Raw genomic sequence first — 15,452 nt, forward strand, 5'->3', positions numbered from 1 at the left:
GTTGGAGTGTTCTCTGACACCAAAGGCAACAAAAGTTCCTAAGATTCCTCTTCCTAAGATCATGCCAGACATAAAATAGATGTAGTTTATGTGAATTGGCTAACATGGTCATGTTTATTCCAGTTTCAAGCCAATCAGGTTTGGCTAAAACTAATTACAACAAACAATACCTGTGGCCGCTTTTAGTACAGAGTCCCTGAGCCAGTTCCAGGCTTTAGCACTGGGATAGGTATGGAACAAGGGGAAGAGAGCCAAGTGGATTGGACAGAACATGGCAAACTCTGAAATCCTTCCCGTCACACGGTATCCCTTTTGATAGAAGTCCAATAATCTGTGTGAAATTGGTTATTATGGGTGGCTAACAACTACTTTTGTTAGTTAATGGCCCAAGGTGAGGCCAAGAGCAGTTTCCACTGTACTAACTGTCTGGTAAATGCAGCCGTGATTGATTTGTAGCGAATTATGAGCACAATAAAAGTTTCAAGGAACATTTCCTCTTCCATGCACAAAACCCAGAGTATAAAGTATAAAGCCATCCCTGCTGCTCTCTTTCTTTCTCTCTCTCTCTCTCTGTCTCTCTCTCTCTCTCTCTCTCTCTCTCTCTCTCTCTCTCCCTCCATCTCTCTCATGTGTGTATGTATGTCTATGTAATCATGTGTGCATGTTTTATTTATGTGTTTGTATGTCTATGCATGTGACATTCAGTTATGTGTGTACACGTGAATGAAACATAGTTGTGTGTTCTGACATCAGCTGTGTTCTTTGATTTTTTTCTTTGAGACAGACACTCCTTGAACTTGTCACTCACTGATTTGGCTAGGCAGACTTTCCAAACAGTTTCCTAGATCTACCAGTGTCCATGTGCTCCCTCCCCTCAGTGCTAAGTTACAGATGTATACTATGGCCACAGGCCATATTATAAGGATTCTGGAAATCCAATCTCAGGTCCTAATGTTTGCCCAGGAGACACCTTGCTGACCAACTCTCCTCTCTAACTCAAGCCATTTCATTTGCTGGCTTTACTTTGGATATGTTCTCTGGAAGAAACACTAGCCAAGGACAAAGTCGTGTGCTAACCTCTAAGTATCATCCTAGTGACCTGCCACACCTAGAAGTGGTCTTGGAAGGCCCTAGCATGGACATCATCCAGTTTGATCCCTATAGCTTCCTCGTAATCTAAGAGATAAGATGAGTTCAATTTTTATAAGGGCTAAGGAGATTGGGAAATATTAGACATACAAAGGGTTATGTTCAGAGTCTGAACACTCCAAAACCTGGCCCACGAATAAGCCACATATGGTTCCTATGGGCTCCTAATCCAGTGTTGCTGGCAGACCAAGACTGCAGTGGCTATGTGTGAACTTCACGACTCTGTCTGTTTGTGACCCATCTCCTAAATAAAGTAGCTCTCCTCTTTCAATCAGGTGAACATACCACAAAGGCAGGATTGCACTTGTCTTGATGACTCTCTAAGTGCCTGGAAGAATCCCTTACACACATTAAGAACTCAATAAATATTTCCTGAATGACTTAGTGAGTGGTTGGGTGCTTCTTCATAGTTCAGTTTTATTGGTGCCAGAACCCAGTGAAACCAGGCCTAGACTTAAGCCATTTCAAAACTGGAATTAATGTAGGGGTAATCTGTTACAGGTTGACATGGTAGGAACATCATTTGTCTACAGTTCGGGTTCCTTCCTATACATGTTTAATATATGTTCTCTTTAATAGAAGACAAAATAGCTCACAGTTCGCCAGGAACTTCTTAAGAATGTGCTATTTACATGCAAGATTTTACACAGTGACTAGGTAATTAACAGGAATGGAGTTTTTCTTATTCACCTCAACTCTTTCATAACATGTAATTTTCATTTTATGTGGCATATTGCTAGAAAAACATTATGGGGTATACAGAAGTCCCTGCTGATCCATTTTTATTTGGTAAAATTTCAGTTACTCAGCCAATTATAGACTGAAATTCTTAGATGGGCAATACAAAAGTAAACAAAAATCATAAGTTTTCAATAGCACACTGTTCTGATTATTATGATTATGTGTTGTGCTTTGGCTGACCCAACCATGACATGAGTCATGCATTCATTAAATTTATCAGTTTATATATATATATATATATATATATATGTGTGTGTGTGTGTGTGTGTGTGTGTGTGTGTGTGAGTGTGAGTGTGTGTGTGAGTGTGCGCACATATATATTTATCACAATATATATGTATCATATATAATGCTCAAATTTGCAAATTAGCATTAGAAAATAAATGGCTTATTCAGGGTTTGTTACAACTTGCAGTTTTAAGAATCCTTTGGATCTTGAAATACTTTCCTCATGTATAAGGGAAAGGTTTTTGAATAAAAACCATAGACATCTTTAAACCCATAGATTTTGCGGACACGGTATGTTATATATATGTATATAACATATAGTCAGTATATGCACACATTAACACCCCCTTAGCTCATAATACAGAAGCAGTAGTATTTATGTTTCTGTTAACACCATTCAAATCTCAGGATGGGTGAAACATAAAAACATCCAGAACAAACAAGACAGCCTGGAATCTTAGTGTCTCTTCCCGCCAAGCAGCAGCCAGTATCACTGAAACTATGGCACAATCCAAAATTGTTATTATATCACGTACTGGAAATAACCTTGGATATATGAAGATTTTATTTTTTTTTTAAACATAATACAATTCTTGGAAGCAACTGAAACATGTGCTTTTAAAATCTTCCTTGGACTCTTCCAACCAAAGCAAACATTTAGTTCAATTTATGCATTTTTTTCACTCAAGAATGAACCTAGAACCATCAACTAGATGGCTTCCGTTTTTATTTATTTTTTAGTAATCTCTAAAGCAAAGAAAAAAAGACATTTTATCTACACCCAAGTCTGCATGTGCACACTTATGTGCACCAACCTTTCAGAATGGAGTTACAAAGTGAAGAGCCTTGGTAATGTTACCTATACATTTAAAATAAGTAATCTATTTCTGCGTGGTGAAATTGAATTATAATTGAGCATGCATTTCGGCATTTTGATGTAGACAATTTTTAGGAACCGCAAAGAATTTGGCTTCAGCTCTGAATTGTAGAAAGTGAAGCCTGAATAGATGGAGTTGCAGACTGGAAAAAAATGAGGGGGGGGGAAGAGGAGGCCGCTTATTGCTACTTACAAACCACATGCAGGAAGAGGAAGGCTGTGTCAGAGCCGAGGTTGTTCTCTGCATACGCTGTCACCTGGAAGATGCCCGCACTCTTATACACGTGCCTGATGCCATCCTCAATGGGGCTGAAGTTGGCATAGGACACAGCCACCCCATCCCCAAAGTCAAGCTGGATGTTTGTCCTTTGGAGGTCACCCTGCAAGGGAACAGAAATTGGTCTGGTCCCCTTCACAAGCACCTGATAGACATTTATCTGACACTAATTCGCAAAGTGTCAACATGACCTTGAATGCTTCCAGTGCTGTCTATTTACCACAAGATAATTTCTATGAAGAGGTGTGGGCAAGTGCTGGGGACCTGCATGGCCAACCTTGGGGCTACTTGGTTTAGTATGATTCTGGCTATAGTGTTAAGAAAGAGACTCTCCAATGGGAACTATCCCATTGGATATCCCAAGAGACTATCCACACAGACCTGACCCATCACAACCATGGCTTAACTCTTCTGTGGCATGATAATTACAGCAATAAAGTAAAGCTATTACTTTATTATTACAGAGTTTCAGCAAGCCAAAGAGTTAATCCCTTCAACTTTATATTGTAGAAAGCTTTGATTTGGGTGCAGTACCTATTTCTCTAGACATGTGTATATATGAACATTCAGAGAAAGGTAATGAAGGTTTTAGTAATCAAAAGTATTACTTTCTATTTATAGTAATAGAAAATGTTACTGACCCTACTTTTAAAGTGGGAGTATAATACACACAAAAACACTACACTAAAGCCACATGGCTAGCAGCAAGAAGATCCAAGTTTTGAATCTAGACAGCCTCCTTTCGATACTAATTCCTTTAATTGCCAGACCATAATTTTCATTGTTCTTATTTCTGGATATCTTTTATTAAATGTAAGAATTAGTCACTTAACATTTATGAAACACCATCTTCCAAATATCAATAGGTAGATCATTATTCCCATTCTACAGATGAATACTGCATGCAATCTAAAATTACTTGCTTGTTCTTACCTAGGATTTACGAAAGCCGCTTAAGCAATGCTCTCTCTCTCAAAGTGATTCAGCTCACAGATGTCGCTGCCCTTGGAAGTCCAAGCACAGCTCTGAGATTGCCTCTAACTTGAAATGCATTGGCTCAGCTGAATACACTGCTACCTCAAGCTGACTCTCAAAGCCACAGTTAAGCCTCATGCTTATTATATACCCACACACTGAATCAACACTTCAGATAAATATATAAAGCAGACCATAAAAATAAAGGTCCAGAATGAAGGTTTAAAATGTCTATTAATGAATATGTGGCAAACAGACTATGGGTGGAACTTTCTGAATCTGTGACCCAAAAATCTTTCCTAGAAACCAAACATCAAAAGATTGTGCCTCAAAATTGGGCGCTGACCACAGCTTCTCTTCACACCTCACCTGCCGTGGTAGTGCAGATGTGAATGAAATGCTGATGGGTGCTCTCTTGACCCTCTCATGACGTCGACTACCCTTGAGTTTACAAATGTAAATGAAAGTGGAAATGAACTACCAGCAATTGAAATGGATAAGATCGCGGCTCTTCACATCCATTTGAGAAAGTTTTTATAGCTCTGGTCCTGAAACCTCTCTAGTGGAAATGTGATAATGACCTCCTCTCTGTGAATCTTAAAGTCCTCTAATTCAAGCATCAGTGTGAGCGAAGGCTGAGGTATCTGCCAGGTCAGGATAAGAAGCCCGCACCTTTCCTCCCAGTATGGTTTGGACTTTAAAGACTCTGAGGTGTTGAGACTAGTGAGAGAAAAAAACCTCCTGACTTGCTTTGCTCCCTTCTCAAGATATCAGGAGCCCAGAGCAGTTTGCATATAAATTTACAGGGCATTGTCAATCGGGCAAGCCTTACCAAGTTCTGCCAGGGCAGCAAAGAGTGCTAGGAAAGTCCCTGGTTCGGGCAGAAGTCACATATCACACAGGGAACAAGAAGCAGATGAGTGGACCAGAGTGACAGCACACAGTCCAGTTTGACTGCCTGAATTGCAAGAGTCACTAAGCAATGAGTTAATGAAGCCTCTTGCCGATGGAAAAACCACCCATGCTGTTGTGTTCTGCATAAAGTTAGCTTTCAAATATATTTCAGTCATCTTCACTGTCCTCACATTCATTGGTTCAAGACTCTTTAAAGGCTTGAGGGCTTTTCTATGTAGTGAGGGTAGGGGTTAGAATAAAGCAAGAGAAGCTCTGAAAATCAACAGCTATGATTTGAATGTCATCTCACTATTCATAGTCCATAGGTTGAATCCTTATGGTAATAGATATTTCCAAAGCAGAAACTAAGGAGAAGCCTTTAGGGTGTATCCAGGTAGGTCATAATGGCACAAGTGAGAATCCCAGTTCTAAAGATGTAGAAGCATGGGGAACACATGTTTTAATGCAGTGTGGGCTGCACTGTGACTTCAAGTCAGGCTTGAATGAGTTCCTATGTCAAAAGAGAAAAGGAGAGACTGTCTCAAAAAAGGAGGGGGCGGAGCCTAGGGCTCTAGCTCAGAGCCAAAGTCCTGAGTACAAGGCCAAACATAAAGGATGTGGCAGGGAGGGAAGGGGAGAAATAGAGAGAAGAGGGAAGGATGGAGGAAGAACAGAACGAGTGAGCAAGCAAGCAGTCTCTCCAGAGCCACTGTGGGCGGGGCTCCTTACATGTGACTGGGGGGGTCTGCCTGAGTATTACTCCCTCCCCTTCTTTTCTCACTCTTCAGTGGGACAGCTGGGCAGCTCCTGAGAAGGTGAGATTTCTGTTTCCTTTTTTCCCTGAGATCAAGGAATTGTCAGCATGTGGTTCTGACGGCAGACACCCAAGTAAGTGGTCACCTACCTCCTCCATTAGAATGATGAAGGTTGCATTATGGCCCTGTTCTGCCACCAGGCGCCCATCAGTGGTCACCACATGGAGGCCCCGAGGAGCTTTTCCAGGACACAACTGAGTCTTAGCAGAATACTTATCCCTTAACCCATCTGTGCAGTTGTTGGATACAATCCTCCGGTACCTAAAGAGATTTGACAAAAAAAAAAAAAAGTTTTGACACAATGGTGTAGCTTCTAGTTTGTAGTGTGTGTGTGTATATGTATGTGTGTATAAATATAAGTTTATGTCCACATGCATATGTATAAGCATAAATGTGTTTATGCATGTGTATACATGTATGTACATATGTAAATATGTATGTACATATATATTCATATATATAATGTTTGTGTATATGTATATGTGTATGGGCATGCTTAAGTATATGTGTGTGTATCATGTGTATGCATGGGTATGCTTATGTATGTGTATGTGTGTATATGCATGTGTGTTTGTGTGTATGTATATGTATGTCTGCACACATGTGCATGTGTATGTGTTTATGTGCATGTATATAAGTGTTTATGTGTGAGTTATATGTATATATATATGGGTATCCTTGAGTGTATGTGTACATTTATGTATATGCATGTGTGTGTTTATGTATGTATATGTGTGTATATGTATATGTATGTGTATGTATATGTATGTCTGCACACATATGTACATGTATTTATATGTGTGTATGTGTGTGTATATATATGTATATGTGTATGTATATATGTATGATCATGTCTGTGTATATTTATGCATATGCATGGATATGTATATGTATGTGTGTGTGTGTGTGTGTGTGTGTGTGCATGTGTGTTAGGAGTAGAAGGAGGGCAAGAGAAAAGAAGCAAGCAAAAATAGACACTGTTGCTCATAAAAGGCAAGTCTCAAAACCTACAGCTACTCACAAAGATAAACAATGCTCACGAGCTGCTATCCCCACATCTCAGGAAGGCTAGCTCCTTAAACATTATTATTGATCCCACCTAGTGCACCAGGGATCTGATCAGTGTCTAAACCAGCCCAGAAAAATCAATGTCTGACTCACACACAACAGAGGAGGCGAGCACTGGACAAGAGGAGCAGGGAAAAGCGAGCAAGTGAACCTCTGTCTGTCAGCAAGAGGCTGTTCTGTTTCCCCAAGGCTGCCTTCAACTTTCTCAGTTCCAGGAAGCAGTTAGAACATCAAACTTTAACTCCCCATAATCAGATAGTTTCTCCCTATCTTCTCTCCATACCAGGGTGTCATTAACAGACTGTCTAGTAAAAATAAAAATAAAAATCATAACTTCAATCTTGTACTCACTAGCCTATTTTACAACATATTTTCTCTGTCTTCTAAAACATTATTTCCTCAAAACAAATGTCACATTAGAAGCACAGTCTTTAACTTCTATTCAACTCCACTAAGGTAAGTCAATCTTACTAAAGGGGTTTTCCTGGGAAACATCCCTACAAAACACTGACAACTTCTATGGTAATGTCATCAAATGTGTGGCAATGTCCCGGTAATTGTTTTGACAGATGATCCAAGTGCTTGCTTTGACCTCTGACCTGCCACACAGCCTTCCAGAAAGTCCATGATCTATGCATCATCACTAAAATTGATGTTCTAAGAAAACCACATAAAAATATCCCAGTATTGCCACTCTCTGAAGAGCACTACCAGCTCTACCACCATCATCACCATCAAGTCTTGTTTTCCTTTACCCTCTCAAATAATCAGCAGATCGATGGTATCTCATTCTGAGAAACCTAAAATCACAAAAGTCTAGATGACATCAGTCCTCCATTATATCTGACTTTTCTTTCCTAACACTGCCCCACAACTGGATCACACCCACCCTCTATTCCTTCTTCTGAGATCACATGGCGATGCAAATCAAATGTTGCAGATAGCTCCTGGCTCAAATGAAATTATAATACATCATTATCAACTCTCTACTGAAATATGTCCATATCATTGCTATCCAGTATGGCAGCGGCTCTTCACACATGGCTATCAAGGTTCAATCTATAGTTAGCATAGCATGAAGAAATGATAATAGTTATCTTATATCACATTAAACAAAGTACAATATTACAATTATTTTCACCTTTTAATTGGTTTAATATGAGAAATTAGTTATACACATTATATTGCACTTTTACACATTTATAATATACTGCAGTCCTTTTGATCATCACTGATTTAATTAAATCAAAATATTCTACGGTAATCTTTCTGGGCTATTTCTACTTACAAGATAGTTTTTAGTCATGATTAGCATCTTAGAACTGTTGTATCACAAGGCAAACTTTATGTCAACCTCTTCCTTTTTATATGGCTACCAAGAAAACTCTCCTGGTAATGTATGATATTGGTCAAAGTTGGGAAATCTGAAAGTGTTTATAGATACCTATAGGATATCCTTCAAAGAAAAAAGTGAATAGAATTATTTTTATCTTTTTCTGACTTAGCTATTTTCTGCTTGCATAACTATGATTCTTAAAATTGCATCTAGCTTCAGATGCCATGTGCTTATGTGATATGTCCTAAGAGTATTCATTTCTAATTGCTTCCAAAGGATGTGGAGGTAGAAGCTGCCTTTTGCAGATCATTCCATGTGACCATTGTGTTTTCTTGTTCTCTTACAGTATATCTCCTTACATTCAAAGCATTCAATCTGCATTAAATTATTTAAATCTTTAAAACATATTCTTACAAAAACACTATGGTAAATCATTCAAATGCCCAGCCTAGCATCTAGGAATACCAGCCTCCAATCAAATGTTTACCTAAAAAAGCAATAGTTTAAAAATATTTCAGATGACTCAACATAGCCATCCATGTTTAAGTTTCCTTAGCAGATGGCATACATTTATATAGTACCCACTACGTTCTGCAAGCATCGAAGTAAAGGAGTCTGGAAAACTTGGCTAATACGGTAGAAGAAACACAGGCAGCCATGAGAATGGAGCCCAGAGCACTCAGGGTCTTGCTTCTCTGAAAGTGGTCTGGGACACCTGCCACCTCTCCACCATGTGTGAAAAATTGTTAAAAATGAAGAAATTAACATCAGAAGCAGAATATGACTCACAGAAACCTAGATAACCATAAGACCCATCAAAAAATGAGGAAAGTGTAATGGCGACACCTGCCCATTCTACACGTCTCTACTGGGTCACAGAAGCAGTAAAGAAATGGCTGAAAATGTGATTTTTTTTCCCTTGAGTTGTTTATATAGTGGATTATGTTGATGGATTTCCATATATTCAACCATTCTTGCATCCCTAGGAAGAGGCCTACTTGTTCATGGTAAATTACTGTTTTGATGTGTTCCTGGATTTTATTTGTGAGAATTTTGTGGAGTATTTTTGCACTGATGTTCATAAGTAAAATTGGTCTGAAGTTCTCTTTTTTTTTGTTGGGTCTTTGTGTGGTTTAGGTAGCAGGGTAACTGTGGCTTCATTTAACAAATTAGGTAGTGCTCCTTCCATTTCTATTTTGTGGAATAATTTGAGAAGTATTGGAATTAGGTCTTCTTTGAAGGTCTCATACATTTACACAATGGAATACAATTCAGCTATTAAAAATCATGACTTCTCTGAGGTAGTGTTTGTCTTTGTCACTGAGGTGTGTATCCTATATGAGGCAAAATGCTGGGTTTGTGGAGGGGAGACCTGGAAGGGGGACAACATGTAAAATTTAAATAAGTAAAATAAGAAAGAAAGAAAAAAGAAAGAAAGAGAAAGAAAGAAAGAAAGAAAGAAAGAAAGAAAGAAAGAAAGAAAGAAAGAAAGAAAGAAAGAAAGAAAGAAAGAAGGGAAGGAAGAAAGAAGGGAAGGAAGGAAGAATGATAGATAGATAGATAGATAGATAGATAGATAGATAGATAGATAGATAGATAGATAGAAGGAAAAGAACAAAATAACCCATCTCCAGGAAGACCTCTGCTAAGTATCTGAGGGTAAATAGATGGGCAGTGAGAGGTATCAGACAACTAGACAATGACTGACAGTGTCCTGAGTGTCCTTATCTTCTTCCAGAAGTGGCTAGAATGGGACTTGTGTGATGTGTCAAGTGTTAAAGAATGTGCATTGATCTTCCACTAGGGAGCACTATAGTATCTACACACTACAGTTGAAGCTGGAAAAGTAAGCCAGGTAATGGAGGTTTTAAAAAACAACAACTATAATTTTCTAGAGATCAATTATAAATGGAATTTCTGGCTGATAATTTCTTCTGATGGTTTCTAAATAAGCTATCCTTGACAAAATATTTCCTCAGTTTCCCTCAAAAGCCTTTTGATACAAACTTACCCAATCTATACTTGTTCTTTTTTTTTTTTTCATTGTATTTTTTTTTATATTTTCCATTTTCTTTTTTTTTCTTTTTTTTTTTTACTATTTTTTTATTCGATATAATTTATTTACATTTCAAATGATTTCCCCTTTTCTAGCCCCCCCACTCCCCGGAAGTCCCGCAAACCCCCTTCTCTTCCCCTGTCCTCCCACCCACCCCTTCCCACTTCCCCGTTCTGGTTTTGCTGAATACTGTTTCACTGAGTCTTTCCAGAACCAGGGGCCACTCCTCCTTTCTTCTTGTACCTCATTTGATGTATGGATTATGTTTTGGGTATTCCAGTTTTCTAGGTTAATATCCACTTATTAGTGAGTGCATACCATGAGTCACCTTTTGAGTCTGAGTTACCTCACTTAGTATGATATTCTCTAGCTCCATCCATTTGCCTAAGAATTTCATGAATTCATTGTTTCTAATGGCTGAATAGTACTCCATTGTGTAGATATACCACATTTTTTGCATCCACTCTTCTGTTGAGGGATACCTGGGTTCTTTCCAGCATCTGGCAATTACAAATAGGGCTGCTATGAACATAGTAGAACATGTATCCTTATTACATGGTGGGGAGTCTTCTGGGTATATGCCCAGGAGTGGTATAGCAGGATCTTCTGGAAGTAAGGTGCCCAGTTTTCGGAGGAACCGCCAGACTGATTTCCAGAGTGGTTGTACCAATTTGCAACCCCACCAGCAGTGGAGGAGTGTTCCTCTTTCTCCACACCCTCTCCAACACCTGCTGTCTCCTGAATTTTTAATCTTAGCCATTCTGACTGGTGTAAGATGAAATCTTAGGGTTGTTTTGATTTGCATTTCCCTAATGACTAATGAAGTTGAGCATTTTTTAAGATGCTTCTCTGCCATCCGAAGTTCTTCAGGTGAGAATTCTTTTGCCACCAAAACCTGCTGAGCTGAGATTAATGCCTGAACACGCTCTCTGGAGAAAACAGATTGCTCCAAGTGTTCCCCTGGCCTTGTATCATGACACAGAACTCCACTCCTCCACAAAATAAATATTAAAAAGCACAAAACAAGATGCCTAACAGTCAAATATTCTCTTTAGTGACAGAGAATTACAGACCATTGAAGTCTATTCATTCTGGCACCTGTTCTTGAGGCAAGAAACTTGAAAACCCATCAGCCTTGCTAACTCAGGATCAGCACCTCATGTTCTTTTCAATGAAGGTACATTCCCTTTCATTTCATCATTGTGAATGGACAACAATGAGTTGTGAATGGACAGCAAGGAGTTATGAATGGACAACAGTGAGCTATAAATGGACAATAATGAGTTGTGAACAGACAATAGTGAGTTGTGAATGGGCAACAGTGAGTTGTGAAAGGACTACAATTAGTTGTGAGGGTATAACAAGGAGTTACGAAAGGACAATAAGGACTGGAGGTCCTTCATGCATCGGGCTTACCCAGTACTGTTAAGGTAGCTTTGACCAAGGCTGCAGTCCTTTGAAAGGGAAGCTGGGTTGTACCAGAAAGCTGGGACACACTGGCTTTCTCCATGTCTCTCATAGCCATAGTCACTATCAAGAAAATAAACATGGTAGAATGATATGTGTTAAGAAATGTTAAAACACTCAAAGGCATCCATCCATGAATAGACACAGGTCCCAGTTGCTCCCCAAAGTCATAACTCATTGTTTTAATTAGCCCCAGCGAGGCAAATATGCTTGTCTTAAAAAAAAAATACATGACAAATACAATGGCTTGGAGGTGAGAGCTGGTGGGAGGGGACACTATACATTTAAAACTCATACTTTGAATCACAAAATTAATTAAATAAGTAAATGGCAACCAGAAAGATGTCTTTAAAGGTCACAATACATTTCTACGTAATGATTCAATATGTACTGTCTGAAAATTGATTTCACAGAATTTATATTCATTCTTACATTAAATTCAACTGCTTTCAAGCATGTGAGTGTTTACATGCCCACTGGAATTCAGACTTGTTTTGTTAAGATAGCCTATACATTCTTAAGCATAAAACAAAACCAGACTTCTTTTCCATGCTCCTACAGGATCACAGCCACAACACCCGAGGCCAAATAGCATGTCCCTCCTTCTTGGAATTTTGTAAGGTTTTCAGATGTATAAATGTCAAAATATAAGAGTAATAAAGTGGATGGAGGAGATTAAATTCTTAGAACCAGCCAGAGCTGAGGCTTACTGAGAGCACTCTCTCTTGGTCCATGCTTCCAAAGTACATATCAAGAGAATCCTGAAACAACAACCTCAGTGTCTGATATCAACCCACAGAGTGTCAAGGAAGAATGGGAAAAGGCAAACCACTCTCTGACCTGCATTGATTCATGTTCCTTTTCTTCTTACATCGTCTATGAACTAACAGTTTGTGAAAGTCCATTGAGAACACTGGTAAAATTCCCTGAGCAAATGCAGGACAGAAATGGAAGGAGATAGGTATACAAACGCAACAATGCCTCCATTTTTGTTCATCGTGTGCTATGACGCATCAAACAAATGTGGCAAGACCTGAACTCAACTATTTCTTCATTCCTTTGAGGATATATCTCACACTCTAAACAAACCTAACACAGCATAAAGAAGTATTGACTGATGAAGACTATCCACATAGTAACTTCTAGCTACACATGTAACCCTCTTCCTTTCTGTCCTTCTCTCTCCTCTCTCTCTCTCTCTCTCTCTCTCTCTCTCTCTCTCTCTCTCTCTCTCTCTCTCTGTCTCTCTCTCATGATATGTCATGGGTATGGATCACTACTCATCTTTGTGTTTTGTGGTCTCTTTCTTATTCTCTAATACCTAGGTTATATGAGCCTAGCACTAGTCTACTGCATGCAACTATCACATGTTAGAACTGAAATGGAAATTATATATGTCACTGATTTTTCAACAATTGAATCATCTACCATAAGTGCTATTGAGTAGAATAATTTCATAGGTGCATTAAAACACAATCCCTCTAATGACCCTCCCAATGAATTGTGTCTATTTCTGCAAGAAGGTACTCTTGTCCAAGATACTAGAGGGTTAACTGCAGAAAGTATCTCCAAATGCTCAAGAGGTGATTGCAGTGGGTGCGGGCAGAGTGGGAAGTCAATGGAAATGCAGAATCAAGAGCAGCATTGATACAACCATGGTTTGGTGAAGCTGGGAGAAAGGAAAATGAGAGAGATGTGTCTGCCAGGTGAATCCTTTGACAGGTGTCTGACTCATGAGTACAGAGCACCTGGCTCATAATTCATCTGGACTTAGTATAGCTTGTGATAATCCATGAAGTCTGACTTTGAAAACTGTGGGACTTTTGCAAGATAATTAATGGTTGTTAAAGCCGTTATTAAAATTTAAATTATATGGCATTTTATTCACATAAATTATATTTAAAAGTCATGAATACACAAAACATAATCTACTTCTTTACTGCATTTTAGTATATAACTATAACATTGTATATATGTTATTACATAGGCTAAGTAACATATGAATATTGTTATTTTGTTTATGTTCTCAGGGTCTTTTATATCTATGTATGTGCTTAGTAGGAATACTATAAAAAGCAGAGCTACTGGCCATGTCTGCTCAGTTCTTCATTCATTAGGACAAGGCTGAAATCAGACTTTGTGGGAACATGTGCAGCATTCAGTGTTTGTTCCCAACGAATTAAACATTTGTCAGCACAGCACTGAATGTTGAATTTCAAGCATTATTTATGCATGAAACATTGGACTATGGTATGTGTATACTACTAGAAAATTCCCATATGCCTTTATAAAATGAACCTGTTGACCAGTCCTGCTGACCCTAGAAAATACTGGGAATCTGTGAAGGGAGGATGTTTCTCTTAAGTAACCATGGGGAGGGTAGAAATGGTTTTCAAGGTTCTTGGCGAAATGTAGCCATCTTCAGCAATTCTGTTCAGCTCTGCTACCTGTTAGCGCTGCAGTAATTAAAAAAAGGTGCATCAAGCATGCTGCTCTGCCCCAAAGAGCAAAAGCACCTCATTAATATTTAACAACACTTGCCGAAACTGGCTTCCTCCAAGCTGTGGACTTCTTCATTAATTTCTGCTAAATGCATATTAAACTCTTTCACACTGTCCAGCCTTCCTCCCAGCTCATGAGTCTGCAGAATTTAAACAAACAAACAGCCTGTGTTCCAGCTTCCTCAGAAAAGGTGGGAGCTGATGATTGTGAGATTTGAACAAAATACACTAGAAAGACTGATTGGCTTCAGAGAAGTGTGCTACCAGATTCTGCACACACACAAGCATTTCACTTTGAGATATAATTCATGGTGCTTTATTATAAAAGCAGTTGAATGTCTACCTGCATAGGGAAAAATCTGTCCATTTCTAACAATATCCATATGGTCTAACACCTACCCCCAACCCTCAAGGAAAAGCCTCAGATTGAGAAAGAGAAATGGCAAAGACAGTTCAGAAATTGAAAAGTGTGTGCGTGTGCCTGTGCGTGTGCATGTGACCATAGGAAGGGTAGTGTGCAGCATGGATCCAAGGATCCAATCCCCTCAGCTCTGAACTGTAAAGAAGCATAAGAAGATGAATGACTTGCCAAACATTACACAAGGCTACTCCTGGCATGTAGTGGTGATTAAGACCGCTGATTTGTGTTCAACATTAGCATAGTCCTGAGGGTTCCCACTTAATCAGAAGGTGGACTCTGCCCTGCAAGAACATTCTGAAACTTTAAAAAAGAGATTTATTTTATTGTCAAGTGTTTGTGTGCACACACATGTGAAAATGCACATGAGTACAGTGCCTATGTAGGCATTGGATCCCCTGAAGCTGGAGTTGCATGTGCTTGTGAGCCACACAATGTGCTAGGAAATAATATCAGCTCCTCTGCAAGAACAGTGTGTGTTCTTAACTGCTAAGCTATCTCTCTAGCCCCATTCTGAAAGTCCACCAGTCAGAAAGCTAAGGTCTCTTCCCTATGAGCCTTAGGGTCTGTGTGTATGTCCGCCCAGGCACTGGCCAGCCTCTGACCTCATTCTCCCTCTACTCCTCTACCTTGAAGCTGACATTGCCTGA

At 39.1% G+C, this 15,452-nt stretch overlaps 1 protein-coding gene across 1 annotated transcript in view; it reads right to left on the minus strand.

Moving 5' to 3' along the window:
• Sorcs3 (sortilin related VPS10 domain containing receptor 3) overlaps positions 1 to 15,452 on the minus strand; it is a 186,356-nt gene that overhangs the window by 37,874 nt on the left and 133,030 nt on the right. Inside the window, exons 13-15 of the mRNA XM_052182067.1 lie at positions 11,833 to 11,946; positions 6,046 to 6,217; positions 3,189 to 3,375 (exon numbers count right to left, since the gene is read on the minus strand). Of these exons, the coding sequence (XP_052038027.1) occupies positions 3,189 to 3,375; positions 6,046 to 6,217; positions 11,833 to 11,946 (473 nt within the window). The remainder of the gene's footprint in view (positions 1 to 3,188; positions 3,376 to 6,045; positions 6,218 to 11,832; positions 11,947 to 15,452) is intronic.

Source organism: Apodemus sylvaticus, chromosome 1 (genome assembly GCF_947179515.1).
Source record: "Apodemus sylvaticus chromosome 1, mApoSyl1.1, whole genome shotgun sequence".
Lineage (NCBI taxonomy): Eukaryota > Metazoa > Chordata > Mammalia > Rodentia > Muridae > Apodemus > Apodemus sylvaticus.